The 20,960-nt window shown below is 41.1% G+C and overlaps 1 protein-coding gene across 5 annotated transcripts in view; it reads left to right on the top strand.

Moving 5' to 3' along the window:
• Nucleotides 1-18,699, top strand: part of PCTP (phosphatidylcholine transfer protein) — a 97,108-nt gene extending 78,409 nt beyond the window's left edge. For 2 of the 5 annotated variants that reach the window (XM_050920142.1, XM_050920139.1), the window contains exons 2-6: nucleotides 9,129-9,246; nucleotides 13,946-14,025; nucleotides 15,638-15,809; nucleotides 16,485-16,552; nucleotides 17,090-18,699. In XM_050920142.1, the coding sequence (XP_050776099.1) occupies nucleotides 9,204-9,246; nucleotides 13,946-14,025; nucleotides 15,638-15,809; nucleotides 16,485-16,552; nucleotides 17,090-17,155 (429 nt within the window). In that variant the 5' untranslated portion in view covers nucleotides 9,129-9,203 and the 3' untranslated portion in view covers nucleotides 17,156-18,699. Of the gene's footprint in view, nucleotides 1-5,698; nucleotides 6,131-6,854; nucleotides 6,926-9,128; nucleotides 9,247-13,945; nucleotides 14,026-15,637; nucleotides 15,810-16,484; nucleotides 16,553-17,089 lie in introns of those variants that run through there. The other 3 variants (XM_050920141.1, XM_050920144.1, XM_050920140.1) reach the window with 3 other exon arrangements.
• The last annotated feature ends 2,261 nt before the right edge of the window (nucleotides 18,700-20,960 follow it).

Consider the following 20,960-nt stretch of genomic DNA (forward strand, 5'->3'; position numbering starts at 1 on the left):
AGGTCGTCTGGGCCCCTGTGAAAGGGGAAGAGTGTCTGGGGAAAGTCTGATTCATTCCCATTACAAGAAATGGAGTTGTCACTTCAGGGTAATCTGTTTTTCTTCTGTCACTGTGTGGTAATGTATCCCTCTGTTTATAGTATGGGAGTGGTAACCTGTCGTACCGAAATGAAAGCATGTCAGTGTGTGGTGTACACACAGTAAATAGGTAGCTAATGAGGTTTGTCAGGTACTTGAAAGAGGTATAAAATAAGCAGTGTTTTTGGTGGAATCTATGGGGAGGATAGAAGTGTGGGAAAACTCATTGTCTGAGTAACTGGGTACCGCATAGTAGCTGCCAGTAAAGTTGATAATAAAATATTAGTTGTTTTTGAGGAGAAACTTTACATTTTTTCTTGAAATTTTGTTTTTCAACGTTTCTCTTTTTCTCTCTCTCTCTCTCTCTCTCTCTCTCTCTCTCTCTCTCTCTCTTTTCACACTTTCCCTTCCCTCTCCCTGATGATTGCCAATTGAAAAAGGGGAAGGAGAGAGGGTGGGGAACCTCCAAAAGCTTATTTTTTGTTGTTGGGGAAAACAAGTGAAAATTCTTAAATGTGTTTGAAAAAAATGCCATTTCCCATTTTATGATTTTATATATCTTTTTAATAGGAACAAATATACCATTTCAAATTGTCATTAAAATCAATTATAGTGCAATGGTGCAATATCTCAGCATAGTCTGATAACCATGGGTGGATAACTCTTAACTGGGTGGTATAAGTCGCTAAAAATGGACATTTTCAAACGAATTCAATAGAACTCCTGCTGACTATTGTCTAACTTGACCCTCACCAGTACGCTATTTTAAAGTCCTGACTCAACAGGCTATGCTATGCTATGAAGCTTGCTAAACTGTCTTCCCTCCTACCCCTCTCCCCACTCTGACCCTGGATGGAACTAGGCCTGCATTCAATCTACTGTCTCACTAGGCATGCGCTACTGCAGAAACATCAAGAGCACTGGCCCCTTATTGACTTACCTCTGGAGGAATCATGAGAGAATAAAAAAAATGTTTTCCCTTTGAAAAATATTTTGAAGATGAAAATTCTTAAATATTGAAAATGGGGGCTCTGGTGTATCTTTGACCAGCAGGAACCCCCACCTTTACTTCAAGGGTCTGATCTAAAGTAATTTGATTTCTCTTGTACCTCAGTTCCCCATCTGCAAAATAGGGAACTTTTATTATCCCCACCTTTTAGGGTTGTTTCTGAGGGTAAATTTGTGTGTGGGCATGTGTGAGAGAGAGAGAATTGTTCAGTGAAATTCTAGACTGGATCATGCAGAAGATCAGACTACATTTTAATGGTCTCATCTGACCTTAAAATATAGGAAGGAAAAATAAAATAAAAGGTACTTGGGGAATTTTTTCATAATCTTGCATTTCATACGGACATTTGTTGCAGATGCAAGAATAACCCTCCAATATCAAACTGAAATCGAGGTGTGAATAGGGGGGTTGTTGGGGAGGGATGACGAGGATTCTCCATGTTTGCCCAGAAATGGGTAAACTTTCAGGGGTGGGGTTGGAAATGTAGGCTGTACTTAAAGGAATTGCGAATACACATCAACAAAACGATGATCGTCACGCAGATGATCTTTTACACCTGTGAATTTTCTCCTTTTAGATTTTATTGTAGGATTGTGCAGAGTGCCTAAAACTTAGGGAAAGGATGATTGGTCAAAATCCATTTCCACTCTGCGGATGAAAGTATGTAACATTTTCTGGCTGATGTGGCATCAGTTTAGTTCTCTAACTAGCTCTTGCTAATGGCTGCAGTTCTATGAAGATGCCTGATATTTTGCATAGAGTTAGCAAGATCATAATAGAACTTGTACCCGGGTATAATGTTGCAGCGTGGATAGAATGTCTTACAGGTTACATCAGAAGAAGCAGAACTGGGAGTACAATGTAAACTATCCGAACAACTGAGGATGGCATAACTAGGAGAAACGGGCTCAGTGGGCTTTAAGTCTGTGCTGGGCTAAGACTGGGCCAAATTTGGCTGGTACTCTGGGTTTCAGCTGATTAGCTCCAGTGTTTCCAATGGACTAAAGCTGAAACTGAATTGGTGTACCTGAGAGAGCAGGCTTCAAAGCCTGCTGAGTTGAATGTAGACGGCTTCGTAGTTGGCAGTGCACCCTGGGAGAAGGGACAAATGCAGCCACAATTATCTAAATGTAGCTTCTCTGAATCTCTGGGGAGACATGACAAGCGTTTGGACAGTTGAGGTTGGATTGTATACAAAGGTCATGTTTTGAAAAAGGGTAATAAAGATGCTGAGTTTAGTCTGGTCGTACAGTGTACCAGCTCTAAATATTTAGCTGGTGCGTGACTCTGAAATCTTGAGTTTCTGTCTTCAGGCTCTTTTAGCCTTGTACTTATTATAAATTCCTGTCTCTTAGCATGTCTCTTGCATACACATCTGCTGTAGCATAGTGCTCCTCCATTTCCCTTGCGAAACCTGATCTAATAGTTTAAACCTTAGTAAGCAATTTGAGAAAATCCAATAATTTGGCAAGTACCCTTGATTATTATAGCATAGAGCTGTGCAAATGTTTGCTTGCTGGCAGTTGCAAAGAGTAAAAAAATTAGGATTGAGTTGAATAGAAAGTAAAAGTTTTCTGACTTTTTGATTCACTGAAAATTCAAAATTTTCTTTTGTGCTGAATGAAATGTTTTGTTTGGACATTTCTAACCTTAAAAATAAATAAATAAAAGCAAACAAAATAAAGGGCTTGAATCACAGAATGGAGGAGGTGGGGTGGGGTTGGATCATCCCCACTTACACCCAGTAGCTAAGTGGTTAAAGCGCTCACCTGGGATGTGGGTGATCCAGGTTTGAACCCAGGTGCCCCTCTTTCCCAGACAAGTGCTGCTGTGACTATCAGGCCTAAAAATGGCCCCAATTGTAGCTCATATGTAAAACAAGATGTGCAAGTTCATAACAGCTCACAATAATTTTCAAGCAGGAAAAAAGGTTATAGGTTAATCATGGAAAATAAGTCCAGTTGTTTGTCAGTGATGAATGTCACGAACAAGTGCAAGAGAACCAGACGCACAAACTGGATTAGTCCAAACCAAAAGGGCCTGCTGATAAGGTTCAAGAACTGTTGAAATCATGCTTAGTGAAAATGGAAGACATGGAGCCAGAAATGAATGAAACAAACTTGGTGTGGTGGCTATTAGGTGGACAGAATAATGAGGGGGGATTAACTATGCTACACGCATTTCTCTTTTGAGGGTTTTAAAAGAGACTGGGGAGGGAAAATCATCACTGTCTTCCCAGGGCATCTTCCACTCACCTCATCTTCCCTGAGCCTGAGACAGCAGGAGCAGAGCAGACCAAAATACTTTCTTCCTGAGAGGGAGGCCATTAGGCCTTGTTTTTGTTCAAGGAACTTTGTTTCTCACTTGAGTCCTTAAAATCATCATGACATCCTGTCCTTACCCATTTTGGGGGATGTGTGTGGGGGGGATACCTAACAGCCAGCCAGCATAGCAGAGGCATATAAGATCGTGTTCTGTCCCCCCCACCTCTTTCTCTTGGCTTTTCATCAAATCGTAAAATCACCTGCCCTGCATCTGCACAGCGAGATGAGATGACCACAGCCCTGCCCTGTCTAAGGAGAAGAGACTCAGCCAGGTGACATCCCTGACTGGAATGTGAACCAGGATCTGAGCAACAGGTGCTGTGATTGGCCTAACAGCCAAAGCATCCATTTGTGACTGACCAGCTGTCCAGTGTTCCAAAACATCAACAAAAGCCATATGTTCCTCACCTTTTCCATTCCATTTCTCCTCCGTCATCAATCTGCCTGTCCATTAGAAACAGGCTAAATGAGTACCCTTTACAAATCTGGACTGAGGGTAAAAATTAACCTTTCACATCAAAAGGTTAGTTTTGGAAATAAGACTGATCTTCAAAAGGAAAGAGACTTTAAGTTTGTTTTGCATAATCACTCAATTCCAGTTTCAGTATAAATGCTTGTTTTAATTTCTTGTGTTTGATCAATAAACTTTCAACTTGAGAATGAACGCTTTGGGGGGTTTGCTGAGGAGCGAAATAAAACCAGGGCCTCTGTAGAAGAAAACCCCTGAACCTAAGTATCACTGTTTTTTATGTTAGACAGTGAAAGAGTTTATAAACACCTTAAAATCAACACAACATTGCCCTAGTCCAGAGGCTATGGGATATTCTGTGGTGGGTCTCTCTGTCTGTCCTCTGGAAGCTGTTCTGCAAGGGGGAGAGTGAACATACTTTCTAGCTCTGAGGTAGGGCACTAAACCTGGGCCTCCCAAGTTCTTGGGGAGTGCCCTAACTGCTGGACTACTAGATACAAGGCGGTGCTGCCTCTACCACCTGTTTTGTGAATGGTGCCTAAATCCCCTTGTGCATCTATCCTGAAATATCAAAACGGTTTATGTTGGTAATATCAGAATGATTCATTTCAGCACATCAGCAGGTTTTTTTCATTTTGACTGAAGCAGTCAGTAGAAATTAACATTTAATTCACAAAACGTTATGCTTGACCTGCATCTTTGGGAGGGACAATATTAAACCAACTGGTCTCTCCACTTTCTGCCCTTACATAGCATTCTGAACCTTCATACAGCATATTAACCAGTGATCCTATATTTTTGGGAAGCCCAGATTGTCCTCTTGCATAATGAATGCAGTTGAAGGCTTTGATGAAATCTCTGATGTTTAAGACTAAGCTTCTCTGGTAGGCAAACCCTTCCTCAATTCAGGTAGTAATGCAATGGGGATACAGCTACTCTGTGCTGCTTGAATGTTACTTTGCAGTGTAGTCCCACTCAAGCTTCTTCATACTTGCTAATTGACACAGATTCTTGTCTGGGGGTTGTTTTCGTAACTATGACATTTTTTACATGGACAGGTAGTTAGTCGGACTCTCAACCATAGACCCACAGCTTCTTATTAGTTATATGCGGATCAGGCTATGCTATGTATCAGGTTCTTTCATCTGTCACCCAAGGGGCACATCTGGTAGTTTAGGATGGCCCAAGTGAGTGGGAGTGGCTCCATAGTGAAATAACACTCAGTCAGCACAGAGTGACTTTATTAGCAGCACAAAGTAGCTCTGTCCCCGTTATATTGTTAGCTCAAGCATTGGCAGCACTTGAGATTCGACCCACCTCCATAATAGGCCAGCTGGCTCCTGTTTAAAGCACCCCCAAATTCAAACTAGAGAGGGTTGTGTGAATGGGAGTCAGGTTGGGGCAACACCTGAGTTGTACCTCAAGATAACACACTGGTGAAGACAAGCTTGGAGAGAGGGAAGAAGTGTAAACACAGCACTGGATTTATAATGTGTGGATGCTGCCATTGTAAGCTTAAATGAGAAGGAAGTGCTGTGTGGCTTTTGTTTTCCCAAGCAGATAAACAGTAGGGGGATAAAGGGTTCAGTGAAATAAACTTTTTTTATCTTGCTCTACTATCTAGTAGCTTAAGTTATGGATGTTGACGGCAGGATTATAGTTTTCAGCAGGCTCAGTTTGTTGGTTGTCAAGAGACACTAAGAAACTGGAAGGGATCCAGCAAAAGAATAATAAAGATGACTCTCTTCCTGCAACAGAATAGCAGTGAGCTATTATACGAGAGACAAAGGGAATACAATTAATGTTTCCTAGCCTATTAGTGGGATTAGGGAAATGTGACTGATTATCGTGCCTTGTATTTTTTATAATGTAAATGCAGATAAACAGTTTAAATGGAAGAAAATCTTCAACCTTACATTGCATTTGACAGTGGATAGTTACCTCTCAAAACTGTAAATTCGAAAGTCTGTCCAATGAAGTAGTGCATATGCTTAGTATGGTGAAAGTTAGGGTCAGTTCTGCACTGCGTCTGGATAGACATGCGTATAGCTCTGATCCACAGCCTGTTGAAGTTAATGTGATTCTTTCGTGTGTTGTCAGTTGCCTTTGCGTCACACCTTGGATGAGGAGTTGTCAGCAAGCTTTCAGCATTTCATCATTGCTAAAGGCACGTTGGCAAGTCGAGATCTTTCATTGCATACCTCGAGCACAATGAGGGAAAGAGCCATTATAGGGCATCTCCTCGTTTTTGTAAGTTGATCATAAACTTAGCGTGATAGTGGAGTTTAACTGTACTACTTGTGGAAATATAATTGTTTATTGGAGGGGCATTTACTTAACTTTTGGGATTTGATTAATCTAAAGTAATTTACACTGATATAGCTACTCCAGTGTAAATGCTTAACACAGACACACACTGCTGATTCAGTGTGCTCCAGTAGTTTACTGGGGTAAATTAGAGTGGTACAAGCCTCAACCGGGACCAAGCTGCTCACATTGTGCGTTTGCACTCCCTCATTGTAAATTAAACAGGTGTTGGGGGGAAGGAGGGACAGAACAACCCAGTGTAGACAGAGCTTTAGTTGTGTGTGCTTTAAAATAATGGTGGTGATTATATACTCTCTGTCTCTTTAATAAAAGATGATACATGGGCATGTCCTACCACTGTTCTCCATAATGTCATATTATTTCATCTGATCAGGATCAGATACAGAAGATTCCGTTACGAGTTCCGTAGCATTGATCACCTTTGGTGGTGTGTTTGCAGGGAATCCTGATCCTGTTAAAGTCTCCGTGCATTTTTATTTGTTCTTATGAGTAATAGAGGAACCAAATTTATGAGAGGGGGAAATAGCAGAAAAATACACCGTGCTGTCGGAATATATCAAATGTTGGCTTCCTCTTGTATATAAAAAGGAGTTGGCAAATTGTTGGTGACCAAATAAGGGAGGCTCGGGCTGCCATCTTCACTGGATTGGAAAAACACCCGTCAGCCTAAGGGTGTAGACTGGTTATTTTGTTGTCTCTTGTCAATGGAAAGACAGGGTAAGGCTCAGGAATGTCTTTGTTACATGTGGGTTTTTTGTTTTTGTTTTTAATATATAACGACACGGACAGCTCCTGAATCCTGTGGCTTTTTTCATGACCTTTTATGAACACAATGGAACCTGTCACGTAAGAACTCATTCTAGTGTCCAAAAGTTACATAACCCTCTCCCAAAGGGTAGGGTGGGGTGGGGGTGGGTGGAGAGGAAGTTACTGGTAAAATTTAAAATTAAGGAGAGTGTTTGGAATCCTTGTAGGAATAAGGAAAAATATCCTCTTGCCTGATACTAATCCCTTTTATTTATTTATTAAAATATCCTTTTAATATCCAAACTAGGAGATGTATATAATTGGATTCAATCATTAAAACCTCTTTCAGTGCTTCTGTTGTAAAGCTAGCTACTGTACATACTGTAGGATGAAAGATGTAACTTACTTTTCAGGATGCATCTCTGAAGACCAGATGGACCCTAAATTTGCACGTTAAGTTGAATATACCAAATTGTGTGTTAAGCTGAATACACAAAACTGTACACTCAGGTCCCAATCCTGCAGACTCTTACATGTGTGACTGACTTTCACAGGTGTCAATGATACCATAAAGTACAATGCCACTGCTTACATTTGTGAAACTACACACACAGGTATTCTAGCAAGATTGGGACTGTAGGTTTATTTCAGGAAGAAATGTAGGCATGGTTGGAAAAACCCTGAAATAACTGACAAGGTCAACTGCAAAGTCTTCCATAGAGGGATGGGATACTTTGAAATGCACAAAATTACATCACCAGTTTCCTAACTTGCTTCTTTTTAGTTTTGAAATCTATTGCTAAAGCCGCTGCCATTGGATAACTGTAGATTCAGTGTATCATTCCTCTTAGCTGTCTGGAAGGGACTTACTTGGATGTTGGCTTGGTGAGGTGTACCATTTTGCCAAAATTAGCCTGAGACAGTCTTGTAAAAATGAAAATAGTAATAATGCCTTATTACAAATATAATCATGCTGTATCTTTTTTAAAATATTTCCTTCTCTTAAAATATTGTGCATGTAAAAGGCTGAGTTGGCGACACTGGCACCCAGGAATGAAGTGTTACCCTGAATGTAGCCTATTCTATGGTTAACAGAAGTAAGACTATCCCAAATGGGCTCTGAGTCACTTTGCCCAACTCCATTAAAGTCAATGGGATTATCCAGGCTGTAAGGATTGGAACTAGTGGGCCAGATTGTGATCTCAGTTACACTCTTCAGGGAACAGGCAACTCTCAGGATGAGGGTGCTGAAACTGCATGCCCATCCATTATTTGTCGCTTGGTGTATTGAACGTTCTAATTCCAGTGGTGGATTTGTGGTGTGGACAGGTAGGCCCCGAACAAAGACCAACAATTCTTTTCACACAGACCATTGTATAGCCATAACGTTCCCCACCCCTTTGGGATTGCTCGATCTTATAGTTGACACTTAAAAATATTATTCTCATTGTTTTAATTAGTATTGACGTAGTAGTAACAATAGTGTAAACACTGCTCCATATGTGCAGATGGAATTTCCATATGTTATGTGAAACTTTAAAAGCATTAACACACGAAATTGTGTGCTAGGGGAATTGAGGGCTGGGATTCAGGATGCTTGCAGAAGGAAAACAGCTAATATCCAAGACTCTCTAAATATATGACTCATTCATAGGTATAGCCTGTGTTACAATCAAACATCAAAATTTGGAATAAGGTTTCCACTGTGCTTAACCTTTCACAGCAGTAGTGATTACTGTGGGTCATGCATTACCTAGTCATGTTTCACAACAAAACCTCCTATTTATAGGTCAGATTGATACCTTTATCCTGTTCCACTGAAGCCAATGGGAACAGGATCATTCCTATCCTTTATAGTGCCATTTACCCTAAGTAGTCCCACTGGGTTCCTGGGAACTATTTGTGGAGTAAGGCACTGGTTGATGTGAGTAAGAGAATTATGAAGTGCCTCTATGTGAGGGCATCTGACTGTTACACTTCCATATACAAACATTAAAAACAAGGCCATATTGCAAAAAGATTGCATTGGGGATTGTTTTTAAAAGGATTTGCTTTCCCAGCTTACGTAGGTTTGCAATAAGTGCCCCACCTTGCTTCCTTCAGCTGCTTTCAATGCAGTAGAATGTTTCCCTTTCCTGTGTGATGCCTTTTTTCGTCTGTTCCGTTTCCACAGCAATCAGGACTTTATGAGTATAAAATCTTTGGTGGCCTTGCTGATTGTCCCCCAGAGTTGCTTGCAGATGTCTATATGGATTTAGACTACAGAAAACAATGGGATCAATATGTTAAAGGTTAGTAAATCAAATTATTTTTTTAAAGTTTAAAAATAAACTTTATCTTTAACTCCCCCCTCCCACCCCCCAGGAAGGCTTTCTAAAATTTGTCTCTTCTCTTGGGGCCACGTTCCCCAAAGGACTTGAGGTCACATTTTCAGGTGCTCAGCATTTACAATTGAGGCCAGATTATCAAAAGCGCTCATCACCTAATGTTATACCAATAAGTAAAAATGTGTCATATAAGAGAAATTTTTTGCCTAGTCACAGCCAAACTTCAAATATTAAGAGAGAGCAACCCACAGCATCAGTCCTTGCCACTCTGAAGTAGTTATGTGGTCCTCATTACCACGGGATTCAAGTGCCTAACCATTGCAAGTGTCTTTATCCCCACAGCACCCAAGGAGGTGGTAGTGATATTATTCCCATTTTACAGATGGGCAAAACTCAGGCACAAAGAGGCTAAGTGACTTGCCTAAGGTGTCAGAAGTCTAAGAAGAGTTGAACCCAGGTCTCCCAAGGGGTAGGTTGGCACCTAAACCATTACTCTGCAGTGGCAATGGGGGAGCATCTTTCCCTGGTGATACTGTCCCCAGAAAGCCTGAGTGACAGTGCTAGTGCTCCCATTCTCATCCATCTGCGTTGTCTCTTGGAGGCTGGGTCAACACAAGCTTTGAACTATAACATTAGATGGCCTAATAGACATCAGATGCTCAGAATAGCGGTAAACTCGGTGATAGTTTGGGGGACCTGTTTGGCAGTGGTGAGGTCAGGGTTAGCTGTCATATTCCCCACTTTTATTTGTCTTTGTTTTGGGGGAGGAGGCATTGGCAACCATCCTACCTTCTTGGGTGCTTACAAAAATAGTGACCATCCAACTGAAAAACCTAGAACACTTCCCCAGAAATAACAGTACACCTGACCACCTCCAAAACAATAACACTTCACCTATCATTATCCACACAACAAACTCCCATGCCCTCAACACATCTGGTTCTGCAAACACCTGGAGGAGGTGGAGGGAGGGTGAGAGGAGTTTGCAGTATCTGGAAGACTAACAGACATGGACTCTAGAGGGGCTAGAACTCAAGCACGTGCTTGCACTGAAGTCAATAGAACTTGCATGAAGTATTTTCCTGAATAGGGGCCCAGAGGAGCAAGTTCAAAAGCCAAGGAAAATCCTGCCAGATGCCCTCCCTTATTTTTAAACCGTTGGGGCTCTAGCCTGAATGGTTCTGTTGATTGCACCTTGGACAGTATTGTGGAGAGCTGCTTAACCTATGGAAATGAGGTATGGATCTCAGTCAGCCTGTAGCTTCACTAGTAGAATGGGTCTGAGCTAACACACGATAGCTATTTCCCTGTAAAAGGCACTCACCTTTTCTACTAGCAAAGACTTACCCCAAAGAAGCTTACAGTGGAACTTAATTCTTTCACAGTATCGTACACGAAGACACAGCAACCTATCGTTCTAATTTTTCCATTTAAATGACTTCATCGGATTCTGGTTTGTAAAACACTTAGCTAAGGCAACTACAACCTACAGTGTCTGAAGCCAACATGCCGATATCTTTTTATAATGCCTTTTTTATTCCAAGAGAATGGAAAGGAAGCAGTTGGGAAGTTACACCCTTTAAATTCTAAAATGTAGATAAAGTTGCAGGGTTGGCCTCTATACCCTCATTGACTAGGGAAAACGTCTGGCTCCCTGAGCTGGTATCCAGAACTTGTGTATGTTTGAAACAACGATTTGATACAAATTTGAGAATTGTTGCCTTAATATTTCATACTCCAAGGTTGGACAAGTTAACTCTCTGTTGGCAGAAGGCTTATTCTAGTGCTTCTTTTTAAAGTACTCTGAATAGATAGCAGAAAACTGGAGCCATTAAATATGCCCTTTGTTTCAAAGGGTGCTAGCGCTGATATCAGTAATGCTTTAAATGTCGACACTCTTAACAATTTTACTGCTCATCAAAGCATGTAAGAAAGCAAGCACCATATTATGAATCTTACACAATCTATTCTAAATGATAGCTCATTTTTTGGCTAGGCCTATAACACATGACAGGGTTGAAGGTGGTTTTGCTTTCCTGAAAAGTGGGCTGAGCTTTCAAAAGACTGGGTTACACAGAGCGTTGCTACATTGGGTCTGATTCAGGCCTCATCCTACAGTGATTTCCATCTCAACATCGAGACTTTGGACTATATGGGTATGTCTACACTACCTGCCGGATCGGTGAGTAGTGATCGATCTATCGGGGATCAATGTATCGCATGTCATCTAGACGCAATACATTGATCCCCGAACGCACTCACCATCGACTCTGGAACTCCCCATGGGGGAGCGGCAGCCATCGATCCCGTGTTGCGAGGACGTGAAGTAAGTCAATCTGAGTCGATCTACTATGCGTCAACTTCAGCTACACTATTCTTGTAGCTGACGTTGCATATATTAGATCGATTTTCTCCCCCCCCTCCAAAGTGTACACCAGGCCTAAGCTGTAGATTTGCCTTTGTCTATAAAGGACCACACACTCCTATGGCGCAGTGTAATAATTCACATGCTCATGGCTCATATACAGAAATCAGCCATTCTTTGCTACAGCACTTTATTAAAATTTTGCAGTGAGATGAGGTCTGTTACCAACATGTCCCTGCGTTAGCAAGCTGAACTACCCAACGTTTACGTTCTGTATTATAAACAAAACTGAACAATACTGCAGACTAAGCGAAGTACCTTTTGTAATATAGCCTTGGTGGGTTTTTTGTTTGGAAAAAATAATAAAATGGAATGCTGCATTTTAGCAAGTTGTGCAATGTTCAGCATAATAATGTATCTCTTGGGCTCTTGAGAATGGATTATTGAAGTTCTGTTTGGTCATTCTGTCCAATGCCTTCTCTGCTTGGCCAGTTTTGACCAGCCTGTCCTCTGGAATAGATAGACTGAAAGGACGCACAGGTGTATATGGCTTTCGTAAGTACCATTGTGCAAAGTTTAACTCTTAGGAAAGAAACACAGCAAGTTTTAAAATAATCTCTCCAGGTATTTGAATGCAGATCTCAAATTGACACCTCTTTTGAAAAAGAGGGAGACTCACTTGTTAGCATTTTAGCTAAGAAAAATTCAACTAAAGCATTAGTTAAAAGGCAACAAATTAATACTCCAGTGACCTCTAGTGGAAAATGCGATACTATGTGGTTTGTCGTTGCATTGCAGGGACTGCAGCATATTGTGTGCACATCTTAAATGTTAGTGAAATTGCAAGTGGGCTGGGGAATGGAAATGGGATTTTTTGTGTGAGATATCTGGTACATACATGTGCACTGGGTATAGTGGTAACTCTAATCTTTTTAGATGCACCATTACCCCCTTCCTCTTTAATTTTCTTTCCCATATGAAAGCCACCCTCTCTGTCCCCTGTGGCACCATTCTTTGCCCATTTGGAAGGGTAAATGCATGTTTTTGAAAGTAGCACAGGCGGAAGAACCATTTTGTAAACAGACCCAAGAAGCTGTGCATGAGCATGACACTTCAGTCTTGCAATATCTGTATTTATCATTCAAACGCTAGCTTGGGTGGGAGTGGGAGTTCCTAGGAGACAGCGGAATGGTTCCAGCATGAAATATTACAGTGGTTGCTTCTTTTGAAAGGAGAACACACTAGTGTCATAACCCTGTTGGTACTAACTCACTGGTACTGTTAACGTCCGTGGCCACAATCTGGCCACACGCAATTTATACTGACTGCTCTTTGTGTGTCCTTCGTCTTGTCTTTTTCAGGGGCATCAGTGGACATAGTTGCCTTCCTGGTCAGATAGGAAATGCCATCGTGGCTCAGACCCAGGATCCTTGTAGTCTGGTCTTCTGCCTTTGACAATGGCCAGTATTGGCCGCATCAGAAGAAAACCCTGCAGTGGACAGTTGGGGGGGATAACTTACTCCACGGAAAGCTTCCTTCTAATCTCCAATGATTAGAGTTTTTGGCTTAAGCTCCCTCACTTTCTCCTTCCCGCTGCTGTCTTCCCATCTGATCTCCTTAGTGAGTCATCTTGTCCCTTGAACTCTGATTCTGTTCCCAGGCTTTCCCACTCGGATTGCCTCCTATTTCAGCTTCCAGTATGCAGAGCAAACGTTGGTGCTTGCTGGTAACTCTCTGGAACAGAGTTAACTTATCACTTGCCAATGAATGACAAATGGTATTTTTAAAAGAGTAACTCCTCTTCTCCCTCCGCCCCTCTCAATTTTGCTCATCGCTCGCTTTAATTGGGAGTCTCTTACACTTGCCACACGTTCTAATTCCATGTTAGTTTGGACTGGCTCTCAAGGATATAAAGTCATTACCTGTTTTTGTTTCAAATGCATGTTCAACAACAGAGCTGTTCTGAACTTCTAGCTGCAGAAGGTGCCTTTCAAGGAACAGATGCTTATGCACAGGTTTACCCAAAAGATGGGACAGGCTTTGAATGAATTCCCTCTCTGGGAGGGAGTTTGACTCATTCCTGAATGGAACTGTCTACAGTGGAAACAAACTTTTCTCTTGACCTGGCTAAACTAGACCTAGCATATCTCAGTATAACTGCGCTGAGATGCAACCAGTTTTTTAAATTCTTGCCACTGCTAGTCTAAGCCGTGTTTTGGTATTGTAGATGTATAAATGTTGCAGCTGGAATTAACTCAGTGATGGCCAACACTTTTTTTTCCCCTTTGCCAATTGCAGAGCTGAGTGAGAAGATTTATGATGGGAAGAGAATAATCTACTGGGAAGTGAAGTACCCTTTTCCTTTGTCGAACAGAGATGTATCCTTTCAAATCTTTGTCCGGGTGGCAAAGCGACATATTCAAGAGTCCGCAGCTGTAAGAGTTTTGCTTGTCTGTTACTGTGGGAGTTGAAGTGTAGAAGAGCCAAACCTGAGACGAGAACGAAGGGTGTAAAAGCTTGATCTTGCAGTCCTTATTTGTGCTTGTGCAGCGTGAATCACTCACCTGGGTATCGTGGTGACTTCAATGAGATGCATGTTTGAGTACAAGAGTGTCATAAACAGATAGCTAAGGGTTAATGTCTCTTTCACCTGAAGCACCTGACCAGAGGACCAATCAGGAAACCGGATTTTTTCAATTTTGGGTGGAGGGAATTGAGTGTCTGAGTCTTTGTTTTCTGGCTGCCTGCTTTCTCTGAGCTTTGGAGAAGTAGTTTCTTTTTTCTAGTCTTCTGTTTCCAAGTGTAAGGACAAAGAGATCAGATAGTAAGTTATATGGTTTCTTTTCTTTGGTATTTGCATGAATATAAGTGCTGGAGTGCTTTGATTTGTATTCTTTTGGAATAAGGCTGTTTATTCAATATTCTTTTAAGCAATTGACCCTGTGTTGTATCATCTTAATACAGAGAGAACATTTGTACTTATTTTTCTTTCTTTTTATATAAAGCTTTCTTTTAAGACCTGTTGGAGTTTTTCTTTACTTCAGGGAAATTGAGTCTGTACTCACCAGGGAATTGGTGGGAGGAAGAAATCAAGGGGAGATTTGTGTGTTGGATCGCTAGCCTGATTTTGCATTCCCTCTGGGGAAATAGGAAAGTACTTTTGTTTCCAGGATTGGGAACGGAGAGGGGGAGTCCCTCTGTGTAGTTTCACAGAGCTTGTGTCTGTGTATCTCTCCAGGAGCACCTGGAGGGGGGAAGGGAAAAAGGATTATTTCCCTTGGTTGTGAGACTCAAGGGATTTGGGTCTTGGGGTCCCCAGGGAAGGTTTTTCAGAGGGACCAGAGTGCCCCAAAACACTCTAATTTTTTGGGTGGTGGCAGCAGGTACCAGGTCCAAGCTGGTAGCTAAGCTTGGAGGTTTTCATGCTAACCCCCATATTTTGGACGCTAAGGTCCAAATCTGGGACTAAGGTTATTACAGAGAGTCTGCAGGATCAGACCCTACAATAATGCAAACACTAAGATTCATTTAATAGACCATAGTGAAACGTGGATTGAAACAGGTCAGGCATTGCCTTTTTGTTGTGTTCAGTGACTGACACGACGGGGCTGCTGGATGCTACTGTAATATAAGTTGTTAATAATATAATGAAACCAATCATAGTTGTATAAGAATGTAATGGCCACATTTGGTCAGACCAATGGTCCATTAGCCCAGTATCCTGTCTTTCAACCGTGGCTAGTGCCAGATGTTTGAGAGGGAGTGAACAGAACAGGGCAACTGAGTGATCAACCCCATGTTCTCCAATCCCAGCTTCTAACAGTCAGGGGTTTAGGGACACCCAGAGAATGGAGTTGCATATATGACCATCTTGGCTAATAGCCGTTGATGGACCTATCCTCCATGGACTTATCTACTTTTTTGGACCCAGTTACACTCTTTTTTGCATCTTTCTTCATCTTTAGGTATCTTTCTTAACTTGCAATACAGTATGTGTATCTTCGTGAACGTCGTGATATGGAGATTGAAGGGCAGAAGATCTGGGTTATGCTGGCTAAAAGTGTGTCTCTTCCTCAATGTCCAGAAAAACCTGGGATTATCAGAGTAAATAGTTATGTGCAAAGTCTGGTGCTTGAGAGTGATGGCAAGACCGGATCCAAAGGTAAGAAATATCACTTACTACAGCTAAGTAAAGTAGAGCAAGCTTTCAAATTTTATTCTGCATTTATTAAGAAAATAAAATGTAAAATCTCAGATACCATCAAAGCAGGCGAGGCTAGGGACTTGAAGATACATGCACAGGATATGGTAAAGATGTATATCAAGAGTTCTATAATGGGCAAAAATCCATTCTGAAAGAAGCGTGTCTGGGAATGTTACATGGGACTTCATGTGTTGGGTAACACCACTGTCACTCTACTTGGACTTGCACAATTAAGAATGGTCCAATCCGTCATTTCCCTTCACTAAATGAAGAACAGATGTCATTCATTTGAACTTTGGATATTGGTGGTTATATTTTGATCATTGCTAGCAAATGGAAAGTGGGCAACCCAGTGAACACTTCATTCATTGAAAAGTCACCTTTGAATCTCTGTGGACTTGACTTTGAAGTTGTTATAAGTAGACTGAAGGATGTTTTGGAACAAAGTTTATTGTTAAGAAAAAACGTTTTATTTGGTAACTATGTGTACGTAACATAGTGCTAAATCCTGCATTCCATAGTCAGGCAAAAACTGTAGTTGTAATCAATATAGCTGCAGCCAAGCAAGTAAACTGCTAATTATTGTGTTTATAATAAACTCTCTATTCCCTTCCATTTCTGTCTCCCTTTAAGTTTACATGTATTACTTTGATAATCCTGGTGGCATGATTCCGTCATGGCTCATTAACTGGGCAGCCAAGGTAAGCAGGAAGCTGGGGGCAGTGTCTTCCTTTGTGCTGTCTAACGTGTTCCTGAGAATCCACCCACTGGATCCAAATCTGGCCTCCATAAATCAGACAAGATCAGCCAATCTTCATCTGAAGTCGTCTTCCCTCTTGGCCACTCTACTATCTTGTCTTTCAGGCCTCCATTCTGATAGTTGTCTGTCCTTTTTCTGTCTCTCTAACTGTTCCTTCCCCTACACCTCAAGAAAGCTCACTCTTGATACTAAACTCACCAGAGTTGTTTCTGCACCACTGTGGACAGACACACTCCTGTTTCAGAGTATGAGCAGACAGATTCAGTAACGTTGCAAACTCCTGAAATACAGTGTGATGTTCTAAGAACAAATACAGAATTTACTGCTTTGTAGTAAATTTTAAACTTTTTGTTGGAAACACTGTCTTCTGTTATCTCTTGAAATATTTGTAGTGTAAAATGTCTATATACAGCTTTTGTCTGCAGTGTCTTTGACCATCATCAGAGAATAACCACTCTATGCTTTTTTTTCAAAACAGAGTGGAGTACCTGCTTTCCTCAAAGACCTGCAGAAGGCTTGCCTTAATTATTGCAAGAAAACCTGAGTTGCTGCTTGGAGTCTCTCTCAGAATTGTTTATTGATTTGATTCCCAAAAATGGATGCTTCCAAGGACTACTATTGTGAAAACATTGTTGGATGAAATTACCTCCTGAGATCTACTACTCCATTATAGTTAGGTTCCATTGGCATGTGCCTTCAAAGTTGTCGAGCCTTTATTTTTTCATTTGCCACCTATTGTGCTCTTCAGCTAGATAGCTGGCCAGCCTTGCTTCAGCTGCTGATGCAATTATTACCTCTTTCCAAATGGTTTCCTTTCTTTTTATCACGTTCTTCCCCACCCACACCCCGCTCATATTCTGTATGCTTTCTACCATAGGCCCATTAAGGGAACTCTGGCTTGTGTTAAATCTTCGGAGAATAGAGCCTGTTACTCCTTGTTGGAGAATAATACTCCAAAATGGCAGCTTTTTAAAGTAAATTTTGATTCTTGTGGTGAATCAGGTCTCTGTACACATTAGGTAACCAGTTCTGGCAGGTGTTGCCTTGCTGATGAAGTCCTTCTGGCAAAACTGGCTGCGTCTTGAAGGCGCTCTGAAGTCTAATGTACTGGATACATTCCATGATCCAAAGTATGTTTCTTTATCCCTCCTTTTCCTAAATTTTATCCTGTATTTATTCGGAGCTGAGATTCATTGATCAGAAATGCACATCCCGCTTGCGGGCCATTCATGTGGAGGATATTTGTTATATGAGTTGATAAATAGTCCCAGTGCAGGCTGTGGGTTCATGCCATTACAGGGTATAGTTAAGAGTTTTGCTATGATCAAGTCTTTCATTTGCATTTAAACAGGCATTTAGCTAAGTCCCAATACTGGCATCTTTGCATCTATCATGTAGCTACCATGCTTTTGCCACATCCACTTAGATGAGGGGAGGATGGAAGAGATCTACATGTAATAAGTAAAGTTGTGATGAAATAAGACTGAATGAGTCGGTTCTTGGTTCTGCTCTAATGAAAACCAATGAGTGTACTAAAAGCCTATCAAGCCCTTACCTGGAAGACTTCTGTGAAGAAACAAAGCTCAGGTATCAACTATAACCTAACATCCTTTTAGGACTGTCCCAATATCAGGTGTTATCAGGGGACCTCCTATATATCATGCTAGGGACTAATGTTAAGGTTCTGCTTTCTTGTTCTTGATCCTGACATGGAGATCAATGGCTCTTTCCAAGTCTGATACAAGGAGAGAAGGCCAAGAACCAAACTTTCCAGCTGATGCTATAACTTAAGAAATCCCAGTAAAAGAGGAAAAAAAATCACATGCCGCACCTCCATGTGGGTGTTTCTGTGTGGGGAGAATATTGAGGGAAAACACTTTCACAAAGGTGATGATCTCAGGGACATAGCCCATGCTGTTAATCTAGCCAGATGCACAGCCTTCGGTGGAATGGTAAAGCTTCTCAGTAACTAACAAGACCCATCAGCATTTCTGTATATAAAAGTAATGATGTAAGTTATTTGCCTTTATACCTTATGTGCTCTGAATGGTAGTTGATTGATGAATTAAAAATGAAACCTTGCGATTACGGATTTGTACGAGTGGCTTTTTAAAAAATCTTTACTGTAAAGTTTTTGCTCCTTAGTCGTTTGCACATGTAGCCATATTAATGCTGTCTAATGGACAGGGCAATCATCAATTGCACTTCGGCATGAACACTGTGAGATGGTGTGACTTTTTTTTTTTTTTTTTTTTTTTTTTTTTTTGAAAGGCCTGAGTAAATTGATCAGTTTGATTTTTTTTTTTTAAGTTGTAAACAGTAATCCTTGTCAGCTATGACTTCAGATAGCTTCTCCACCAGGCGAAGCTGAAAATGCCATAATATAAAATATATTGAAACTGATTCTCAGGTGCTGTAAAGCAGCAAATTTATCGCAGCTGAGAATCTGTCCTTAGTTTTGTAAACAGTTACTCCATCAGTCTAACTAGTGCCTTTGATGCAAAACAAAATGTAAGTTAACAGGCTTGAAGGTTATTCAAACAAACACGTGGCATCATATAGTGAAATTCACTTCTCTCTAGACTTAAGTCAGTGCAGATACACTAGTGACTAATTTGACCCACTGATGGGAATATTGATCCAGTTTTGATTGGGCTTTCTCTGCCCAGTGCTGATTGGCTGCTTTGCTCTACTCCTCTCCCTCCACCTCCCTCACAATCTCTTCACCTCAGCTTCACTTCACACAGGCCCCTCTCACCCCATATTTCTCCTACCGTGGCCCTGTCAGCCTCCTTCCTATTTTTTTTCCATTCTGCTTATCCCTGGCCAAGTGAACCCACCCAAAAATCAAACTAACGTGACGTTTTCTGCCCTCCTGTTGTTCACTCGGCTTGTTCGTTCTGCCCATTTCTCTCCCACCCTGCGTATGTCTTGTCTATTTAGAGTGTAAGTGTTTCACAGCAGGGACTGTCTGTGTCTGTAGAGTGCCTAGCACAATGGGGTCACGTTCTTGGTTAGTGCTAAGGCCTCACCATAATAAACACGACGTTGCCTGACTGAAATTCTGTGCTGGGTCTCTCAGAGGCACTGGACAGGGACATGGACAGAAGTGGCTGTGCCCTCAATGGAGTGTATGGAAGTTCTGGAGGCCACTAGTAAATTTTTTCCACCTTTTTGGTAACTATAACATTTTGATCTCATTAAAACATCATTCGCTTTGCATTATATTATTCAAACTATCTGAATCAGTCACAACTGTCAGAGCATCAGCCTTATTTTCATTTACAGATACAATTTGCTGCATACAGTGACTTATACTCCAGGAATTAATTTTGCAAAAAATATTTGCATGCAGTGCTATGACTAATAAAATAAAAATCACAAGATAAGGGCTTGAGGCAGGAATTCCTTGGTGAAATTCTATGGCCTGGGTTCTTTTATGCAAGTCCGCCTAAATGATGAGGTAATGGTTTCTTCTGGCCTTAATCACAGATTCATAGAATTTAATTTATAATGAACTGAAACTTTTCCCCGGTCGTCTTGCAAAGAGTCGAGGAGGAAACTGGTGAGATCCTATATATTTATCTCTGGTGGCACTTTAGTAACTGTATAAGATCATGATTAGGAGCCTAAATAATGTATAAAGAAATTCCCTCTAGTTCTTCAGACTGTATCTCCGTGTGCTTTGTGCATGCTGGAGAAGGCTTTGAAATAAACAATTTCCTCGTAGCACTGCTGTAAGGAGAAAACAGCATTGTGTGAGTTTTGCTTTAGGTTTTTACAGAATGGTTTTTTGGAGGGAGTGGGTGGGAAGGGTGTTAATTTAAAATGCTGCTGCCTTCAAAACTGTTCCTTCATTTCAAATATTGCTAAGTACTGTACATTTTTTTCTTCCCTATGTATGGTAATCAGTGGTGTGTTTTATTATGTTGCCTTATTTGTGATGTGCACGTAACATAGGAAAGCGGTTAAGACATTTAAAGGGTCTATGCTGTTGTGTGCATAACTTTGGAATATTCATTTTAGCCTTTGAAATCAGATCTCTGGATCAGTTAGCCTCATATCTTGCTTCTGGGTGGGGCCAATAGCTTTGTCTTCAGAGGAAGATTTAAAAAAACCCGTAGTGCATCTAGCTCTGAGCAATTCTGCACAATAAAGTCCTTCCCTTTGCAGACAACCATCTTTCATTTGAAGCATAAGACTTGATTACCCTTGTTATCCAGGCTTGACCTGTTCCCAATGGTTTTTAAAGCTCATACAATTTCTGAATCCCTTTTTAAATCCACAGTATCTCTCTACCTCCGGTGTTGCTAAATTTCACAGCTTGACTGTTCAGTTCATAAAGCACT

The sequence above is a fragment of the Gopherus flavomarginatus genome, chromosome 12 (assembly GCF_025201925.1).
Source record: "Gopherus flavomarginatus isolate rGopFla2 chromosome 12, rGopFla2.mat.asm, whole genome shotgun sequence".
Lineage (NCBI taxonomy): Eukaryota > Metazoa > Chordata > Testudines > Testudinidae > Gopherus > Gopherus flavomarginatus.